At 36.2% G+C, this 20,850-nt stretch overlaps 1 protein-coding gene and 1 long non-coding RNA gene across 4 annotated transcripts in view; one reads left to right on the forward strand and one right to left on the reverse strand.

Moving 5' to 3' along the window:
• The window catches only part of LOC308642952, a 1,001,730-nt gene that overhangs the window by 785,951 nt on the left and 194,929 nt on the right, over window positions 1–20,850 (reverse strand). Inside the window, exon 6 of one of the 2 annotated variants that reach the window (XR_014020671.1) lies at window positions 13,709–14,150. The exons of the other annotated variant lie outside the window; for it this stretch is intronic. This is a non-coding gene — a long non-coding RNA (uncharacterized lncRNA). Of the gene's footprint in view, window positions 1–13,708; window positions 14,151–20,850 lie in introns of those variants that run through there. 2 annotated transcript variants of the gene reach the window in all.
• SVEP1 (sushi, von Willebrand factor type A, EGF and pentraxin domain containing 1) overlaps window positions 1–20,850 on the forward strand; it is a gene marked incomplete at its 3' end in the record, with an annotated part of 177,575 nt that overhangs the window by 45,187 nt on the left and 111,538 nt on the right. For both annotated transcript variants that reach the window (XM_081282377.1, XM_081282378.1), the window contains exons 4-5: window positions 13,372–13,530; window positions 14,684–14,863. In XM_081282377.1, the coding sequence (XP_081138503.1) occupies window positions 13,372–13,530; window positions 14,684–14,863 (339 nt within the window). The remainder of the gene's footprint in view (window positions 1–13,371; window positions 13,531–14,683; window positions 14,864–20,850) is intronic.

Raw genomic sequence — 20,850 nt, forward strand, 5'->3', positions numbered from 1 at the left:
TAAGCAATTATAAATTGTAAATGAATTTTGAATTTTAATTTCTACAAGTTCATTGTTAGTGTATAGAAATGCAATTGATCTTGTTTTCCTTGTATTCTGTAACCTTGCTTAGGTCACCTATTAGTTCCAGAAGGGTTTTTTGTTTTTAGTAGGTCCTTTAGAATTTTCTATAAGGAATCATGTCATTTGCAAATAGATAACATTTTACTTCTAACCTGTATGTCTTTTACTTGATTCTTTTGCCCTATTGTGCTGATAGAATTCCCAGAACTGTGATGAGTAAAGAACTACCTTGTCTTTCATTCTTAAGTATAATGTTAGTTGTATGGTTTTGGAGTTGTTCCTGATCAAGTTGAAGAAAATTCCTATTTGTTTCTGGGTTTTATCGTTAATGTATCATGAATTTTATTTGCTGAACTCTTTATGTATCAATTGACATGATCTTGTGAATTTTCTTCTCTAGACTATTTATGTGATAGATTACATTTAATGATGTCCATGTATTGAACCAGCTTTGCATCCCTGGAATAAATCTCATTTGCTCATGACTTACAATTCATTTCATATATTGCTAAACTTTGTTTGCTAATCAAGAATTTTGTGTCTATATTCCTGAGAGATACTAAGCTGAAGGTTTTTTGTCTTTTATTTTTAATTTTTGGTACTTTCTCCATCTCCCTTAGTCATCAAGGTAATACTAGCTTGATAAAATGATCTGAGACATGTTCCGTCCTCTTCCGTTTCTTGAAATGGTGCAGAAGTGATGTTAATTCTTTTTGGCAAGTGTTTGGTAAATATTTGTTAAAACTTTCCAGTGAAATATCGGGCCTTACACTTTTTTCTTTCTTCTCTTTTTTTTCTTGGAAGTTTTTAAATTATGAATTTAATTTTCTTTTCTGATCTTTCTCAAGATTCTTGACACTTCAAGAATCAACTCAACTTAGATTATTTATTTGAAGTGTTTCCTTTTCTAAAAAATGCATTTAGTACTATAAATTTTCCTCCTAACCCACTTTATCTGGCACTAACATAACCACTTCCACTTTCTTTTAATGAATGTTTGCATGGTCTATTATTTTGGTTTGAACTGCCTATATTGTTACATTTGGAGATAATTTCTTATAAATAGCATATAGTTGGACATATTTTAATCCATTCTGCCAATCTATATCTTCTAATTAGTGTATTTTTGCTATTTACATTTAATATAATTATTGATATGTTAGGGCTTAAGCGTTCCATTTAATTTTTTGTTTTCTACCTGTTCTGATTTTTGTCTCTTTGCTTACTTTTTCTGCCTTCCTGTGGGTGACTTGAATATTTTTCACAATTTCATTTTAATTTATTTAATTTTGTGCATCTTTATTTAGTTTTTTTAATTGATAACTTTAGCTATTACATTATATATATACTTCACATTCTATTGGTGGTATCATTTTATAGTTCAAGTCAAGCAGAGAAATCTTCTCTCTTAGGGCTGGAGACATGGCTTAGTTGGTAGAGTGCTTACCTTCCATGCACAGGCCCTAGGTTCAATCCCCAGCACCACAAAAAAAAAAAAAAAAAAAAAAAAAAAAAAAAAAGATCTTATCTTTCTTTAGTCTTTTGCATTTGTAATATAACTGTCTTAAATATTTTATCTACAAACATATAGAACCTCATCAATGTTATAGTTTTCACACCAACCATCAAACAGAAGAGGAAGAAAATATATTGTATTTACTCATCATATTACTTACCATGTTTTTCCTTCCTTTTTGATGTTCTGAAGTTCCTTATTTTAAATTTTTTGTTTATTTGTTTTGTTTTTGTTTAGAGAACCCTCAAACAACTTTTCTAGGGCATATCTGCTAGTGGCAAATCTCCATTTTCCTTCATCTGATTGTGTCTTCATTTCCCCTTTATTCCTGATGGATGATGTCACTAAGTAGATGATTCCGGGTGGACAGTTTTTTCTTTCAACATGTCATCATTTTCTTCTGGCCACCATCGTTTCTGACGAGAAATTTGTTATAATTATTTTCAGCTATAATTAAGGTAGCATTCTTCTCTGACTACTTTCCAGATTTTTTCTTTTTCTTGTGTTTTCAAAAGTTTAAGGGTAGTGTGTCTTGGCAGGGATTTTTTTTAGTTCTAACTTATTTTGAGGTTCACTAAGCTACTTGAATTTAGGGGCTTATATCTTTTACTAGTATTGGGACAATTCCATTTGCTATTTTTTTCAAGTACTTTTTCAGCTCCACCCTCTTTCTTCTCTCCTTCCTAAACTCTGATGACATGAATTTAGAACCTATGTTGTATCGCCTTATGTTCCCGAAGCTCTCTTTTGGTTTTGCTTTTTGCTCTTTTCTCCCTATATTTTTCAGATTGGATAACTTCTTTTTTAATTTATTTTTTAAATACATGACAATAGTGGAATGCATTACACTCATTATTACCCCTATACAGCACAATTTTTTGTAACTCTGTAAATAAAGTATGTTCACGCCAAATTATGCCATCATACATATACTTTTTTTGCATTACAATTCTTAATACCATATATACCACAGTTTTTCAGATCTCTGTTTGTATATGAGGTATGTTGGCACCAAATTCAAATCTTCATACATGTATTTTGTATAATGATGACCATTACATTCCACCATCCTTACTATTCTCCTTCTCCCTCCTTTTCCCTCTCACCCCTCTTCCCTATCTAGAAATAATCTTCCTCCCATACTCTCCCTCCATACCCCACTTTGAGTCAACCCCCTTATATCAGAGAAAACATTCAGCATTTGTTTTTTGGGGATTGGCTAACTTCACTTAGCATAATCTTCTCTAATGTCATCCATTTACCTGCAAATGACATGATTTTGTTCTTTTTTCAGTGCTGAGTAATATTCCATTGTGTATAAATGCCACATTTTTTGTTTATCCATTCATCCACTGAAGGACATCTAAGTTGGCTCCACAGTGGAGCTATTGTGAATTGTGCTGCTATAAACATTGATGTGGCTGTGTCCCTGTAGTCTGCAGTTTTTAAGTCCTTTGGGTTTAGTCCGGGGAGATGGATAGCTGAGTCAAATGGTGGTTCCATTCCCAGATTTCCAAGGAATCTTCATACTACTTTCCAAATTGGCTGCACCAATTTGCAGTCCCACCAGCAGTGTATGAGTGTAACTTTTTCCCCACATCCTCGCCAACACTTGTTGTTGCTTGTCTTCTTAATAGCTGCCATTCTGACTGAAGTGAGATGGTATCTTAGAGTAGTTTTTATTTGCATTTCTCTGATTGCTAGAGATGATGAGCATCTTTTCATATATTTGTTGATTGATTGTATATCCTCTTCTGAGAAGTGTCTGTTCAGGTCCTTGGCCCATTTATTGATTGGATTATTTGGGGTTTTTTTTGTTGTTGTTGTTTGTTTTTTTTTTTTGTTGTTGTTGTTTTGTGCTTAGCTTGTTGAGTTCTTTATATACCCTAGAGATTAGCGCTCTGTCTGATGTGTGAGAGGTAAAAATTTGCTCCCAGGATGTAGGCTGTCTGTTCACCTCACAGATTATTTCTTTTGCTGAGAAAAAAAACTTTTTAGTTTGCATACATACCATTTGTTGATTCTTGGTTTTAATTCTTGTGCTATAGGTGTCTTATTAAGGAAGTTGGAGTCTAGCCCCACGTGATGAAGATTAAGACCTACTTTTTCTTCTATTAGAAAGAGAGTCTCTGGTTTAATTCGTATCATTTTTTCAGTTTATTAACTCCCCCCAAAATCTCTCCATTCTGCTGCTGCACCCATCCAATGATTATTTTTATTTGATAGTTTATCTTTATTCATTTCTCAAATTTCTTTTCTTTATACTCTTCTATTTTTTGTACCCACACCTCGAAATACTTTTTGTCAGAGAGTTCTAACATCTCTAGCGTTTCTGTGTTGTCATCGACTGAAGGTTTTTTTCATCCCACTGAGGATCTTTTGGTTCATGTTATGAACTAGTATTTCCAACTGAAACCTGGACATTTCACATTATGTTTGGTAACTCTGAATCACATTTAATCCTTCTGTCTTGGCTGGCTTTCTTGGACACCATTCCAGCAAAGGAAGGGGGTTGCGGAGCACTGCTTTGTTCTTGCCACGTGGAGATAAAAACCCAGGCTCCTGATTTTGCCTCTGTTGACACTGGGGTAAGGGTAGGGGGGTCATTCCTGCTGTAGATGGAAGTTCTTGCTGCCCATCAAGCCTCTGCTTATATCATCCTGGGTGGGAGGGTATGAGTACCTTATAATCGCTCCTCATGTGACCTCTGCTAATACCACAGGGACCTCTTCACTACTTGGTATTGGTGAATGTCCTGATTCTCCACTAATCTTCCTTGGTCATCACCCCAGTGAGCAGGGAGAAGGGCCGTTTCTAACTTCTCGTAAATGGTGAAAGTGAGGCTCAATCCTCAACCCTGCAGCCTCCGTTGGTAAAAACCCATCTCACTACTTTGCCTTTTCTGATTCCACTCTGGAATATCTGTTGGAGCACCTCACTAGCGCCTTGGAAGAGTGGAAATCTAGGTTCCCCACTTGGTTTCAGCTGGTATAACTATGTTTGGGCCACAGTTTATTCTGTGGTATTTGGCTAGATTAGAGGAGTGGAATGTTGTTGTCTAACATTGCCTTATCCTGCTGGGTTGCCCTTTTCCTCTTGCTTTGAGTAGAGAGAGCATTTTGTGTGTGGTGGTGGGGGGGGGGGTTTAGGGAGGCTGCTTTGTTTGGGTCTTGCCAATGCTCATTGATGTTTTGGGATTTCTATCTTCTTCACTCCAATTTGTGAGATATTTGAGAAAAAAAGAAAGCCAAGGAACTCACCATCACGTTGCTTTTTGAATCTCAAGTTATCTACCTGGTCTCTCTTTTTATCTTTACATTTCATTCATTCTGTGTTTATTTCATATATAATGTCCAAGATTTCTAGTTTTACTTATTAGGAGGATTAAGGAAAAGTAGATCTACTCTATATTCCCAGTTACAAATGCTTGTGTGTATGATTTCTCTCTTTGGAAAGATTTTTACATTTTGGTTTATCAATCTAACAATTAATGTTCTTTATGTGTTCATTTAATTGGGGACACTTTGTGGAAGTATAATAATGATGTTGATTTTTTCCTTATCTTAGGCTTGACAATGAGTTTTATTTCTGTTGAAATCAAAGTAAAGTCTTGCATAGTGGTGCACGCCTATAATCCCAGTGGCTGGAGAGGCTGAAGCGGGAGAATCACAAATTCAAAGCCAGCATGAGCAACTTAGCAAGGGCCTATGCAACTTAGTGAGACCCTATCTCAAAAAAAAAATCAATCAAACAAAGTGAGATGGGGAAAAATAATGATTAAGAACAAAGAATAAATCTTTTAGAAATAATTTTGGAAAAAAAAAAACAAAATCAATTAAACAAAATAATCCATCATGTTAAAGTTCTTCTTTGATCATCCTCATATATGGGAATATGTGGGAGTGAGTGACTCATGCCGTGTGTTTGAGAATGAAATGTTATTGTCCTCCAAAATCATTCTCAGAAGGCATCCAAAGTGATCTTGTTACACTCCCTAACTTACAACATTGTAATTTCCCCCACTGTTTCTAAGATAAACTCCTCGCTTTTTGGATGTGGCTTACCCAGTCTTGATATTTCTGGCACTCACTTACCTCACCCCTCTGTTCTCCAGCCAGTGGGAACCCTCAGGCTTAAGGACATAGCTTAGTGACAGAGCCCATGCCTAGCATGGACAAAGCCCTGAGTTTGATCCCCAGTTCTATCCAAAAAAAAATTTTTTTTTCACAATGAGTTCTCATTTTTTCAAGCCTACCAGGCTGGCAATTTACACCCCATCAAATGTTCATTCCTCCATCTGGAATTGCCATCACCCAGCTCCTTCACCGCCCCTCACACCTGTTTGTTGTCAGATCTCACCTTTGGAAGTACGTTGACTAACAAAGCTTACTGACCACTCCACCATTTTCTCAAGTCTAGATTATTTCTCTCTCCTGTGTTGTCATAGAACATGGTACTTTCCTGTTTAATTGTCTGTTTACGACTACAACTGGAATGGGGCACAGTTGGAGTTTTGTCTTATTCTCGGCTTTGTCCTCATTGTTCTATTACCAGTTGTATCCTTTTCATCTTTACTAAGGGTCATAGAATTCTGGGATACACCCATGATCATCCATGTTGTAGTGATGGAAAAACCAATTCTCCAATTAGTTACATAACTTAGAGAGGGTCAGACAGTGTCACAGCCTGTAACCATTTGCAGAATTCTCACTCCTGCACTCTGTCTTTTGTACCACACCCTATTTTAATGGATGAAATGGGAGAAAGTTGGTGACATGGTGAAATTTAATGTGTTGAAAGCTTTGCAATTTCCAAAGTAAAAGACTAGTGATTTTATTTACACACATACTATTCAGAGAATGCTTCAGATATTTAATGTGAAACATGAAAGGAGGAAAAAAAAAAACTGATGACTGAAATACCAAGGGGCAGTAGACCAAACCACTCAGGCAAATCAGATGGTTCTGAGTTGGGTCTTATGGAAACCATAGAAAGAAATCATTTAAATCTGTCTATTGACTCTTTCAACTATTTGTTAATTATCTTTTAGGTACTTTGGCAGATCTGATTATTGCACAGTACTTGCATCTAAGTAGTATCTTATTATGAAATAGAGTTTTAAATATTATAAACAAGCCAGAATGTACAACATGAGCCAAAAATTATGATTAATCTAGTTCTAAACAACTGAGATTTGAATGAAAATTAAAAATAATGTATATAATATAAAGGTATAGGTATTCAAAAATGTTTACCTTTAGTTCTGGAGATGGTGGGATTTTAACTGGGTTTCATTGATAGGATTTGGAGTTAGAGATGGAGGAGACTATTGGGAAGGATGAGAAGTACAGGACAGTGATGGGGACTGAAAAAAGCTTGTCTAGATGGGAAAGTAGACTACATTTTATGGATATAATGGGATTCAAAGCAAGAAAACATAAGGTGTAAAAATTAGCTCCCACTGGGATTTGATTTCCACACTACAAAGATAGTCTTTAGTTAGTTGGCAGTGGTGAGTCATTAAAGACTTTTGAGGGTGATAAAAGCAGTGTGATAAGAATAATAACTGGCACCTGTGGCTAGAAATCACTGACTGTGAAGCAACAGAGAAGAACAGATGCATGTATGAAAGTTAAAAAATCAAGTAAACATAAAATAATAAGGTTCTAAATTAATGTAGCAATCATGGAAATGGAAAATAGCAATTGATACAGTCCACATTTCCAAAGTCCCTCTTATTGAGAGATTGAGATGAGGGAATGACAACATCAGAGGTAATTATTGCTTGAGATTTTATTCATAACTTACCACTCTTTATAGGATCTAATGGTAAACAAATTAGACAACAAAAATAAGACTCTGCTCAGAATTTTCTTTTTCCTCTCTGGCTGTTAAGGTCACATGTCTTTATGTCTGACCTACATCAATTCTCCTTTTATTGAGAACAAACGAACATTCAACAAGTATATATTAGTACAGTTGTAAAAGTTTTCAAGATATTGAAATGCTTAGGTACTGGTTCAGAAATCACTACTGCTCCAAGTCCCATGAATACCCCTTTACTAGACTGACCCTTTTTGTTGGCCCACTGACTTATCCCACTTATCCTGTACAGGTAACATGGTAAATAAGTCAGCATGCAAAATGTGTTTTGCTGCTATAGCACCTTTTGTTCTCATTGATCAGCAATTGTGCCATTCTGGGTTATAATATTTTGAATACTATCCCTGTCATAGTTGGAATTTTCTCCCAGAAATCGCTTTAATTCTTTAAGCAAATAGATTTCTTTTGGGTCTACGTGTGCGTGTGTCCCAAGAATGGGTTACCTAATTTCAAGTTGAAATTCTGTTTCACTGAAGTTCACAGGCCTTTACAATGATTAAGTGGTAATTTTTGAAAGTGTTAATGCCAAGTGGTAAAAAGTACAATAAGTCATATTTTCAATCCTAATAATGGGAATGTAAAATAGTTGGACTACAATAACCTCATGAGTTGACAGAGTTAATATTATTTGGCCTAAGAAAAATATTTTATATAAAAGACTTAAGGAAACAAGATGTTTATATGAAGATTATAAAATTTTTTTAAAAAAAATGAAATCAACTTAAATGAATAGTTAAGCCAATTTGGTTTAACTATTCTTTTGATAGTTGAGATTTAATAAACTATTATTTTAATAAAAGCTAAACCCAACTAGTTTAGCTTATGGTATATTTCATTCTCCCCTTTATATGCATTTGAGTTACAAAATAAAGGAAAAATAAGTTCAAAGATGATTTTTAAAAATCTTCAAAAGACTTTCCTAAAAGTGCATGCCCACTAAGTTTTTATTTTAAAAACTCAGGATGATCTAAACTTAGACAATTAAGAATATAGGGGTGGGGTTGTGGCTCAGTGGTAGAGTGCTCACCTAGCATGCATGAGGCACTGGGTTCAATCCTTAGCACCACATAAAAATAAAATAAAGGTATTTGTCCACCTAAAAAACTAAAAAAAAAATAATATAGATTTTTCAACACACTAGCCTTCACCTTAATATTCTATACTCAGCTGTCAAGCTATATTTACATGTGAATCTACATGTAAATATGAATGTGTATATATGCATAGACGTATATTAATTCTTAACGTGATTTCTTTGCTGACACACCCACTTTTGTACACAGTCCTTTGAGGATTTTTTTTTTTTTTGATAGACTTGTCCTGATCTATCACTAATCTCCTGGCGAGTCTGAGCAGGTGCTTATATTTGCAGCAAGGCATCCTGCTGTCAGGGTACCATTTGTTGTTATGGCACCACACAGGGTTCAAATTTGCAATTTTGTCCAAGTAGTTTGTACTTCAGCCAAATGAGCTAAACAATTACAGGGAGAGCTGCAGGGTGCTAATACACTCCACACATGTTCTGATGTGCAGATTTCAGTGCAGTCGAAAGTCTCCTCATCTAATTAATTGATGAAAATGGCAAGGATTATGGCAGCCTAATAAAAAGTCCCTATATACAAGTGTAGGCCTTTGTCCTGTATTTGTGAAAACACTGGCCCTACATGGGAGAAACTCATTCTCTTCTAGGGCAATGGATTCCTTTGTTCAAAATCCTAGCACAACTGGTTGTAGGAAATAGATTCCTTCTTCAGATCAAATTCATGAAGTTGAAAAGAAGCATGACATTGTGGGCCTTCATCTGGGGCTACATACTCGCCAGGTGCCCTACCTAGGTACAACAGAACCAAGGGCTTTGGAATTGCACAACTCCACAGGCTGCCATAATCATCTACATGAATGGACACCCTTGAGTTTGTGTAGCACATGACCAAGTGTGGCTCATGCAATGGCCCTAAGACCATACTCTATAAATAATCATTCATTAGCCTTTAAAGATGAAAGCCTTTTAATATTGATGGGGGTTTTAAAAAATTAATCTTAGATTATATATAAGAAAGAATATTGTAAAGTAAAAGTCCCTGATTAATCCATTTTGTTAATATTAACTAAATTAGTCACCTAAGAAGTTGATATTTATTGGGCCAGAGAGACTAGAGACTCCTTTGTATTTTACAAAATTCCAGACTGGCTGGTGTATTAATCTACTTTGGTCAAAGAATTGCTTGTCAGCTCAAGAAGGACCCAACCTTAGCACAATATAACGTCAGGAATCACTCTTCCAGTAATAGTAGCTGATAGTTGCCAGTGTGTCTCTGAAAAGAGTGAGTACTTATTTTAACAACAAAAAGAGCAATTAAAAATTAAGGTTTGGTACATTTCCAGGAAAGAAACATCTCTTTTAAAAAATATATCATAGCCCTTTCCCAAGACTTGTGAAATTTGTTCAAACCACGGATTTATTTCCTCTTTTCAGTTTTTGCTTAGTTTTGGATGAGGAATTTTTCCCCTTGGGAATCAAGGAAGTTGATCATACCTCTCCCACTAGAATTGTGCAATGTCTTTAAATAGTCCCCCTAAAGTCTGTTTTTCATTATCATTAAGAATTTCACAATACATTTCCAAATGTACTTTTGGATATTTTTATCCAAAACACTATTCCCCAGTGTTGTAAACTCTTGATTATTCAAAAGGTTTTAGAGGATAATAAAATGTGAAATCGTTTCCTTCTCGTATAATATTAGTTTTTAAACAAATTATAAAATCTGTAGCTAGAATCTGAACTACTCATAGGAAAAGTTTCTTTAAGTTATTTTTCAGTGTTATTCTATTTATGGAAACATCAAATATTAGCTTTGGAAAGATCACAGACATCATAATTTCTGTATGTTGTAGGAAGAGAAAATAAAGTCACTTGCCAGTGACCCTGGAGCCTGTTAGTGGAAGAGCCAAGACTGTAACTCAGTTGTCCAGACTCCAAGACTAATGTCCTTTCAATTCACCCTATTATTACTCCTCTGGACTTTAGTACTCCCTCCCCCCAGACCCACACGCCACCTTCCCACAGAGCTTATGTTCTCTTGCCCTCCCTTGATTGAGTGACCACTGGCTCAGGCAATGGGATGGACAGTGGCTGCATCAAATAAGTGGAGGACTCTGAACGTACAAGCACATGTTGCCCACTGAGAGAAAGAGACGGGTGTGTGTTACACACAGTGTGATATGTACCCGGGCAGAGGTAAGGGCCATGTGCTCTGGGGACCTGGGAGAGAAGGCAGCACAGTCTGTCTGATGAGAATTAAGAAATAACTGAGAATCTTGAGAGATTATTGGAGGTTCACTTGGAGGCAGGAAAAAATATGCAAAGGCAGAAGCTAAATGAAAGGCAGGAAAGGGAGGTAATATTTACCAAGTACCAAAGCACCCATTGGGCCCACCTCACCTATGAGAAGTATAATTATCTCCTTTATGGTTGAGGTAATGGAGGGATTTGGGACATTATCCTATCATTTACTGAATGTAAGCATTGTTGCTTTGCTTGTATTACTTCAATGAATACGAAAGACGACAATAAGAAATGTGTAAGGCCAGTACTACTACTGTTACACCTGAAGAAACACAGGCATGGAGAAATTAAATTGTTCAAGTGACTGAAGTTCCCAAGTCCCAAAAATGAGGTAGAGTAGAAGAAAGAAACAGCCCCAAACTATGCACTGGCTGATTTGGAATTCACTGGCTCATTGTTGCTGACAGAGAGGGAGGCCTCAGACAGATCTATGATGGGACTGTCCTCGAGATGAAAGAGTGAGGGCCTTCATCAGTTGGTTCAGGGTTTACATAAAAACTGATTTGATTGACATTTGTGGAAAAAATGTCTAAAATGGATTGAAGGGTAGAGATAAAGGCTAAAGAGCCAGGAAGGAGGATTTTTATAAACCTGGAAGAGAGATGAAAAAATCACACCTGAGATAGGAAGTATGATGGTGGAAGGGAATGCAGGAGATTTTTAGGCAGTTAGATCCAAAGAGCGTGATTTTCATTTGGATACTGAAAGAAACAGAGGAAGGAGGAGGAACCAAGGGGCTCTCCAAGGTCAGGGAACCAATTACCATGAAATGAAATATAGGATTTTTGGACAATAACTTCCTTTTATATATAATTGCATTTACTTTTGGTTTTGCCCAAGTAATACCTATTTGTGGTAACAAAACCAGAAATTGTAGATCAGCCAAAATAAACCTGAAAGCCACAGAGGCCTTCCATGAATATGTGCAATGTATCCATAACCTTAAAGATCACTTCCTTTGTGTCTTATTATTTATTTATAAATGACATAGGATCTTACAATTCACATGAGTTTTTGAAAAGTACTTTTTTTTTTTAACACTTAACCACATAATCTGAATGACTTTCCACGTCAAGAATTATATGGCCAGTATTTCCACTGGATGGATGTCACAAGAATTTAACAAACTCCCTCTCTCTGAATATTTGTGTTATTTTCAATGTTGTACAATACAAACTTTATGCATACATTTTTGCTTACTTGGGACAAATTCTTTGAAACAAAATGCTATATCAGAAAGAGGTTCATTCAAGGCATTTGGTATCTGCCCTCATAATGCTCCACAGGGGGCTTCACATACATTCAGCAGAATAGGGGAGACCCTCTTCTCCCTGCTACCACTGGGTATTAACATTCTTTTTAAGTTTTGACAAATGAGAAGGTAGCCAGTAATTTTCATTACTGTGAACAAAGTTAAGCTGTTTATCTCATGGTCATTTATATTGTTTCTTTAACAAATTTTCACTTCTTGTTCTTTGTCAATTTTTCTGTTGGAGTATTTGTGTTTTTCTTTTGTATTAGGAAAAGTTCTTTACATATTTTCATTTTACATATTTCTCCTTAAAATAATAATTCGTTTGCTTCATCAAGATATTTCCATTTTCTCATCTTTACAAAGGATATACTAATACTAAGGAAATTCATATATTAATAATAATAAATTTTAATAGCAGATATTAATATAGAGAGATTAAGAGAGATAATGTATATAAAATACCTCCACATATGTTCACATTCCTTGTGCTATTGGTGTTTTAGGAGTCAAATACATCCTAGGCCTAGGCTGCATTTAACTGGCTTTACCAAGCACTGCAAGTCCCTTTATTTATCGTTACATTTCTTAATTTTGAGTTATTTTACAGATGCATAACTTCAGAGGGATGAAGTCACAAGTTCAAAGCCACATTGTCAGTGCAGACGGAAGACCGAAACAAGATCAATTAGATTTCTCTATTAACCCCCTACCCCCACCCCTAGTGAGCCTGGGAAAGACTGGGTCTTTAATTCTCTTTTCTTCAAAGGGCCTATTTCCCATCAGTTAGATTATTTCCCTCAAGCCCTTCACTTTCTTCTCAACCTTTGTCAAATGCTTTGAACAGAAACAATGGGCTATGTTCTGTCTGCATGTCTACGGGGAATCGTCTCAGCTGAGAGGGGGATAGGTCTCAGTGGTAGAGAGAGCTGTACAGGATTGAGAAAGATGAATATGGAGGAGACCATGTTTACCAACATTTTAAAAAGTCATTGGTTCTTTCTAGACCCTTAACATTTGTTGCTATTTTGGATTTTCCCACAAATCATCTCAAACATCATGCTGAGTTATGTTGTGATTGACACTAATTTGGGGACAAAAGAAGCCTTTAAAACCTGCATACAACAAATTACATGGCTCTTTAAAAAAAAAATGTTGGTTTCTTTCCTTGCTTAAATTATATTATATTATTATTCCTATGAAAAGCGATTGCTTAGCTTTTTCCTCCCCTACTTAGTTTCAAACGTTTTGTTAACTCTTGATTGATGAACCACATCAAATGGACTTCTCTGGCCTCCTGTCTGCTCACAGCTTGTCCACCAGGGACATACAAACCCGAAGGTTCTCCAGGAGGAATCAGTACGTGCATTCCGTGTCCTGATGAGAATCACACCTCTCCACCTGGAAGCACAGCCCCTGAAGACTGTGTCTGCCGAGAGGGGTACCGGGCAACTGGCCAGACCTGTGAAGGTAAGCAACCCCCCCCCCCCCCCCCCGGGCAAATAGGAAATACAAAAGCTGCTCTCTGTGATAGAAAAATAGTAGTGTTTGCATCCAGTTTTAGTTTAATTTTTAATATTCTCTCTCTAATTACATTTGAGAGACTTATTTGCTTTTATTTTGTAGCACTTATCACTGAACACATGTATATCTTGCTCCCAAGAAGAGGATCTGAGACCATAGCAGTAATGTAATTTTGAAAACAGAAAGACTTAGTACCTAGAAAAAATTCAAAATATATCCAGAAGAGATATGCAATGATTTTTAAAACAATTTGAATAACAAATGAGCTCATCTTGGCCCCGGTGATAGTTGAATTCATTTAGAAACATATTTTCACGAGTAAGGTGGCTCAATATCATTCATGTCAAAATTAAAAATATTTAAACAGCCTATATCTTGTACAAGAAGCTGTGGCTCTTGGGATTTGTAGCAAATATACTTTGCTAGCCTTATTTGCTCTTTATTTCATGCCCTCTTAATTAAAAGGGAAAATATCTAATGACATATGAAGGTGAAGGTCAAGAACTAGGGGTTGGTGGTACAGCTTGTTCTTAGCATGGGTGAGATCCTGAGTTTGGTCTCCAAAACTGGAAAAAGAAAAAAGAAAGAAAGAAATGGTTAGAAAATTTCATACCCATGTACATATCAAATATTTTTTTTTCATTTTTGGTACCAGGGATTGAACCCAGGTGTGCTTAACCACTGAGCCACATCCCCAGACCTTTTGTAGTTTTTATTTTGAAACAGTCTCACTAAGTTGCTTAGGGCCTCACTAAGTTGCTGAGGTTGGCTTTGAACTTGTAATTCTCCTGCCTCATCCTCCTGAGCCACTGAGATTATAGGTATGCACCACCATACCCAGCCAAAATTAAAAAAAAAATTTAAAACTTAGAAAATTTTTTAGTCTCTATTTAAAATTTATTCCGAAGTAAATACCTCATAGGAGTTAAATGTAGTGGTTCTTCTTCCAAATACGCATTTAGAAATTCAAATGCAGTAAATGAGAAAGCTGTGGGAATTTGAGATATCTGTACAACATGCCCCCTTAAACAAACAGAAAAGAATGTTCCCTAGACAAAGAATGACTTTGATTTTTAAATTTTATTTCTATAAATGTCAGTTGTCCACTGTCCTGCTCTGAGGCCTCCTGAAAATGGTTATTTTATCCAAAACACTTGCAACAACCACTTCAATGCAGCCTGTGGGGTCCGATGTCACCCTGGATTTGACCTCGTGGGAAGCAGCATCTTCTTGTGTCTGCCCAGTGGTTTGTGGTCCAGTTCAGAAAGCTCTTGCAGAGGTAAGCAAACTGCCAATTCACATTGTTTATTGATTGTCTTACTTCATTTACTTGATTTAAACTCTAATAGACCAGTCAGTTCTTTGTTTCTTTTTTTTTTACTTCATAGACCACAAACCACAGAAAGGAGAAAAAATATAGGAAGCTTGAAGTCAGAAGTGTTAAGTTCAATTGACCACGTCATCTTAAAATATGACCTTTATATGCTTTTGGTGAATAAGCAAAAGAGCTTTCTGGGAGGCAAATAGACAGGTTATCCAAACCCTAGATCTCAAGCAGCTAAGACAGGGTACTAGGAACAACAAGACAAGGTGCCAGATTTGGGGTTAGGCAGAGTAGGGGCTGGATGCCAATCATGATTATGGACTTGGAGAACATCACTATCCTGCAGTGGGAGCATTTAGTCAACTTACATATCTCCAGCCTTCACTTGGGGCAGACAACATGTGATAGAAAGTGGGGAATTTGCTATGGTGAGCCCTCAAGGAGTAGAAAAGGGGCAGTTTCAGGGGTGGGACCCGAGATTCCCATATCAAATACAGAGAACAAGAGAACAGCACCCCAATTCACCTCCACTTGCCACTGTTTACCTACTTCTTGAAAACAGTCCTACAGCCAACTTACTGTGATTTCACGAGTGGGAAGGAAAGAATCCTTAAGAAAAGGTAAGAGAGACACAAACCAAAGACTTGGGGACCACCAGAATCTCCACCCATGAAGCTTCTAAATGCAGTATACATAATTAGGGACCTAGGTATATATTTTAAAAAATTGTTTTGGTCTTCTAAGGTTCAAATGTAGCTGTATATCTGGGCCAGTTAGTTTGTCCATTGCTCAACCTGGCAAACTTACCCCTACCACATCCCATGGTCATTCTTTGGCAGTACTCTTTACTGAGGATTAGGTTCCTTCAAGACCCCAGAAATCATGCAGACCACTGGGTAAGGAATTCTGTCTTCTGGAATTCTCTTGGCCCACATGCATAAGGAAGCCCACCTACTCACTAATCGAATATCACTTGAAAGTCCAGGAGATATCCATTATTGATATTGCTCAGCTACCAATATGGGACCCACCGTTTATGTCAATTGCCTAAAGTCAGATCCCTACAGACCCTTCTCTGGTCCTACAAAGAATAGAGAAATCTAGAGGCTCCAAAGACTGAACAAAGATGACCTGACAGAAGGCAGGGGAATGGAACCACTGAGATTGAAAGGCAATTACATTGCTGAAATCAGACCAAAGTTCCCAAAGATGACAGAAATCCAAGTGCAAAAAGACAATAAAAGAATATACTTAAAAGCCAAATTAACAGATTAAAAAAAAAAACAACTCTAGAAATTCATCTGAGAGTATAACAAAACTTTAAGGATAACAGAATTATGAAAGAATAAAGTGGTAACAAGAATTGTCACAGGAAGGAGCCTCTTCTTATGTTAGGAATCTGGAAAGAGAATGGAATAGAGAAGAAGCACTATGAGAAGATCAAACATTAGGCCCAAGCTGAAATTTTGAAAATAAATATGAACTACCAAAATCTTTCATATTCAGTTTAAAATCACTTAGCGAGTGATGGGGGGGAAAAATTAAAAACAGATCCATGTCTGGAAATAATCTTAGTGAAATTTTTGGATGCCCTAGAAAAATAGAAAATCGTGTTTGTTTCATAGTTAGAATTTACTTACAAGGGAAAGAGAATCAAACTAGCCTTAGGGTGTTCCTTAACCATTCTCAATGTTAAAAGATAAAGAGTTTATCCCTAAGATCCCGAGGGAAAAGAATTAGATCCTAGACCTCCAGTCTCAGGGAAGCTACTGCTTATATGTGAAGGTAAAGGGAAGGTTTTCAGTAACGAGTCTCAAGTAGCAAAAAGCCATGTACTATTACCAAAGAGATTAATCATAGGAAACCTCTAAAAGATTTCCTGGGAAGTCAACAGTACTGTGTAAAATCTCTACCTCTTCCTCCACACACCTCATGGTGGAGAGCAGGAAACATTAGATTCTAACTTTTTACCTTAGGATCTTCTAAAGTAGCTAGCTGGTCCTTGAGGCTGAAGTCTGGTGGACCTCACAATCCAAGCCCAAGCCCTGCATCCTACACTAAAGCCATAAATGGAAGTGCCTCTCAGGAAGTAGTCCATGTGCAAGCTTTGTTTAGTTGCCCTGCCTTGAATCTTGGTTCCATAAAACCTCTGCTATTGCCAACTTCCTCAGCATGAAGGGTATGGCCTGTGCAGGCCTGTCCTCCCAGTATCCCAGCACTTATCCTGTGTGGCCAGGGAATCACAGTTAATCAGGGATGTTTTGGAAGAAGGGATTTATTGCAGGAATTGGACCCTGCACAATCTTGGAAGGAACTTAGAAACAGAAGGTAGAAAAGTTGCAAAGTCCACAAGTATCTGCCTGATAACTGAATCCAAGAAAACAAAGTCTGCTCAGCTGTTGAGATAGAATCTCAGGAAATTCCAAAGGCATGAGAGAGTCTTTACCTCTGTGTAGCCAGTTTCCTGTGGCCGTGAATGTGGGACTACCTTTGGTCAACAGGATTATCAGTCAGGGCGTGGACAGGGCCTTTCTGCATATGTCCATCCTTGAATCTGACTATGTTGACCACTGCTTCATTTCTGCCCTCCAAAATTAAGTGCAAGTTCCTCTTTTGCCCAGCCCTAACTGAGGACCACAGTAAGGGGATTCTGACACATTTCCCAGCTTCACCAAATTGTTCCAATGCAAACCACCACATTTCCTTTTATTGTTGATTAACTTGCTGATCACCTGCTGGACTGTGAATGTACCATGAGCACAGAATACATTTTTCTCCCCCTAATCATTGGTTATACCTCTGTGAATGAATGAAAAAAAGTTGAATTAACAAAAACACATATTGATAGAGACATACATTATTGATAAATATACATATGGCTTGCTTATGTTATTTCCCTCCAAAAAGCATGTTTGTTCTCTTTTATATAATTTCCACTGCTATTCCAGTATGCATAAAATAATTTTAATCTGTGAGAAAAATGCCCTAGGACCATGGGTCTTCTTAAAATCCCTTCAACATCACCACCAAAGCTCCTACCTCACTTAGAGTAAATAGAGTTGCCCTAAATGAAGATACTCAGGCTCTTCCCCTATTACAGGGAAAACAGATTTAGTAACTTGAGATACTGTTCTATGAAATATAAGCCATATTTCACCAAATCTAAAACACATCTTTTTCGCATTTCAATATCTCTAAAGTTGAAATGCACCTTAAAAATCAATGGCAGTAAAATATTTCATTTTTATCTATTTTTTAAGTAGTGGTCCATAAAATAATGATGTGTCGTATAATTGGGCTCTCTGGGATTCAGTAAAAACATGGCATTTGGGCAGGATTCACTTCTGATGCTGAGAAGGTAGTATAGAAAAAATAGTATCTTTACAGGTCTAATTAAAATCTAATTAGGGCAGAGAATAATATTCATCATGTCTTTTTTTCCATGAAAATCTTTCTTAAGATTGGGTCAGAAATGAAAGATCAGTTTAAATATAGACTTTTTTACACATTTCATGTTAATGTCTTTGTAATATTGAATAGTCATTGGCCGCCTTGATTCTTATTCCTCCTAGCCACTCTTCCTAAGACACCTATAACCTTTTCCAATTTTATCTGAATTATGCATTTCTTTCTAAACCAGTAAGTATTCTTTTGTGGTTTTAAATGACAACTAGCTAAAACAATATCATAGTAAATTAAATTTTGTGACACTATTCTTTTTTCTGAGAAGGTTGAAATAAGAAGCCCACATTTAACATCAGACTTACTTGCTTTCTTTTCAGTAATAGATATTATCAGAATTTGGAGATTGACTACATATCAGAAAGCATGTGTCTAGGGAAAGATATCTGATTTATCTTTAAGATGAGAACCACTGCACATTTTCCACTTCTTTCATTGTTTAGTACATAGTAGATTGTTCTCTTAAAAGACCAAGTTGGTGTATTTATTTTAAATTTTTAATTATTTTTCTAATTTTTAATAACATAATAATCATACATATTTGGAGGTACAGTGTGATAATTCAACCATGTATATAATGTGTAATAATCAAATAAGGATAAATTTATGTTTTCAAATAAAACTAAATATATTTAGGTATTACTTTAACATGAATGTAAGCCAAGAAACATTTATTGCAGGATTTTTCATCTTGTTAAAATAAGAAAATTTAGGTTGAATCTAGAAAACAAATGAGTTCTTATTTAAAATGGTAACAATTAGTCATTCTTGACTGAAAGGAGTATAAAATATTTAAGAAATAAATAGAAAACACTGCATATTGTATTGTTTTCCCTAAGGAGCAATAGAAGTTTATTAAAAACCAACATCCCAGAAGCTATATAATTTGCATCTATCTGAGAGACCAACTTTAATTTATTATCAGTACTCTTGAGAGATGTTGCAAATCCATTTTGTCTTTTTGGAAAGCTATAGTGATTTTTTTTTACTTTTATTGAAGCTAAAAGCAGTTGTTTAATATGGTTTTCCAGATTTTATTTATCTTAATCATAGGAATTTATGTTATTCACCTTTTAAGGCAACCTGACATTTGACAGTGTACTATGAATGATAGACACATTCAATAAAAGTCAAAATGCAGAAGGCAAAATATTTTCATTCATTTTTTGTAAATAGTTAACTTTAATCCAAACCATCCTAGGGATAGAAAGGCTTTATAATTTAACCTCTAATCTAATGCCTTTACTTTCTCTGTGGAGTAATAAATCCTAGGTTTATATTTAATGAACTCAATATTTATTCTCTGCCAAGTAATATAATTTGAATGGGTTCCTGCTGAATGATTTGGATATGGATGACTTCAGTTGAACATATACTTGAATATTTTGCCCTAGCTTTCTTTCCTATTGTTTTAAAGTTTCCATCATACATAAATTTTAAAAGTATATTTATGAATATGTAGATATTATATATATATATATATGATATATGTGATATGATGGATATATACTATCCTTTGGTGTGATTTGATCTGTTGAAGCCTAGTGCAAGAGCTCACTCAAGGTAATGACCTCCTACAGTTTTGATTAACCTCCTCTGCTGTTTGAAGTCTCTCCTCTCCCATCCCCTTCCTTTCTTTCATCTACCTTTTTTCTTCTCTTTTTCTTTCCTTTTTTTCCTCCCCTAATTTTCCCTCTTTCCTTTCTCCCATACTCTCTTCCTACCTTCCCACGACTGGAAACCTTGATTGGAGCAGATCAAACCTAGCACTAGAGGAAAGGAAGCCTAGAAAAAGAATAAACACTTCAGTGATGGTTTTCTCTGAAGAAGAGCACGTAGCAGATAGGAGACCCCTGTGAGACGTAGACATTCATGTTGTTGAGGCACTTGAAGGAGTGATCCTGGAAAGTAGGAGGTAATTGTCAGAGGGTGTGGTACTTGAATGTGTGATGGTGAGGTAGGATGAATGACATGGTCACTGGAGGGCAGGAAGTCAAGAATATGACTCCAAGGTATTGGAATGATCATTTGCATAGATAATGAAATCGATAAGGTTGGAGGTGTGGGTGGGTGTGACAGTGAGAAAGAGAGAACTGGAAAAGGGATGTTGGATGCATCGGATACTTTAAAGGAGCTGGAGATTTTTAGGAAAGAGGAAGAAAGAATGCTCTGAGAAGATGATAAGGAGCAATGAAGATGCCTCTCTGACCTCCGGATTGTGTCTAAAGAAGACAATAAGATTTTGATTAGGATAAAAGAGTAAAGGAGAAGTTCAAAAGGAAAGTTTAGGATTTAAGGGAATTTACTGAAGGTGGGAACACATATTCTAGAGGGAAAGAAATCGGATCTGCATCAGGTATATTGGATAAACTTGGTAGATGAGGAATGATCTTGAAGGTTGTCAGAAACAGGGGCATGAAGGAGTTAATAAAACTCGGCTCTAAGATACATTGTGGATTTTAGTGGGTTGGACAGTGCTG

This window comes from Spermophilus citellus (assembly GCF_964194105.1).
Source record: "Spermophilus citellus genome assembly, chromosome: 2".
NCBI classification, from domain to species: Eukaryota; Metazoa; Chordata; class Mammalia; order Rodentia; family Sciuridae; genus Spermophilus; species Spermophilus citellus.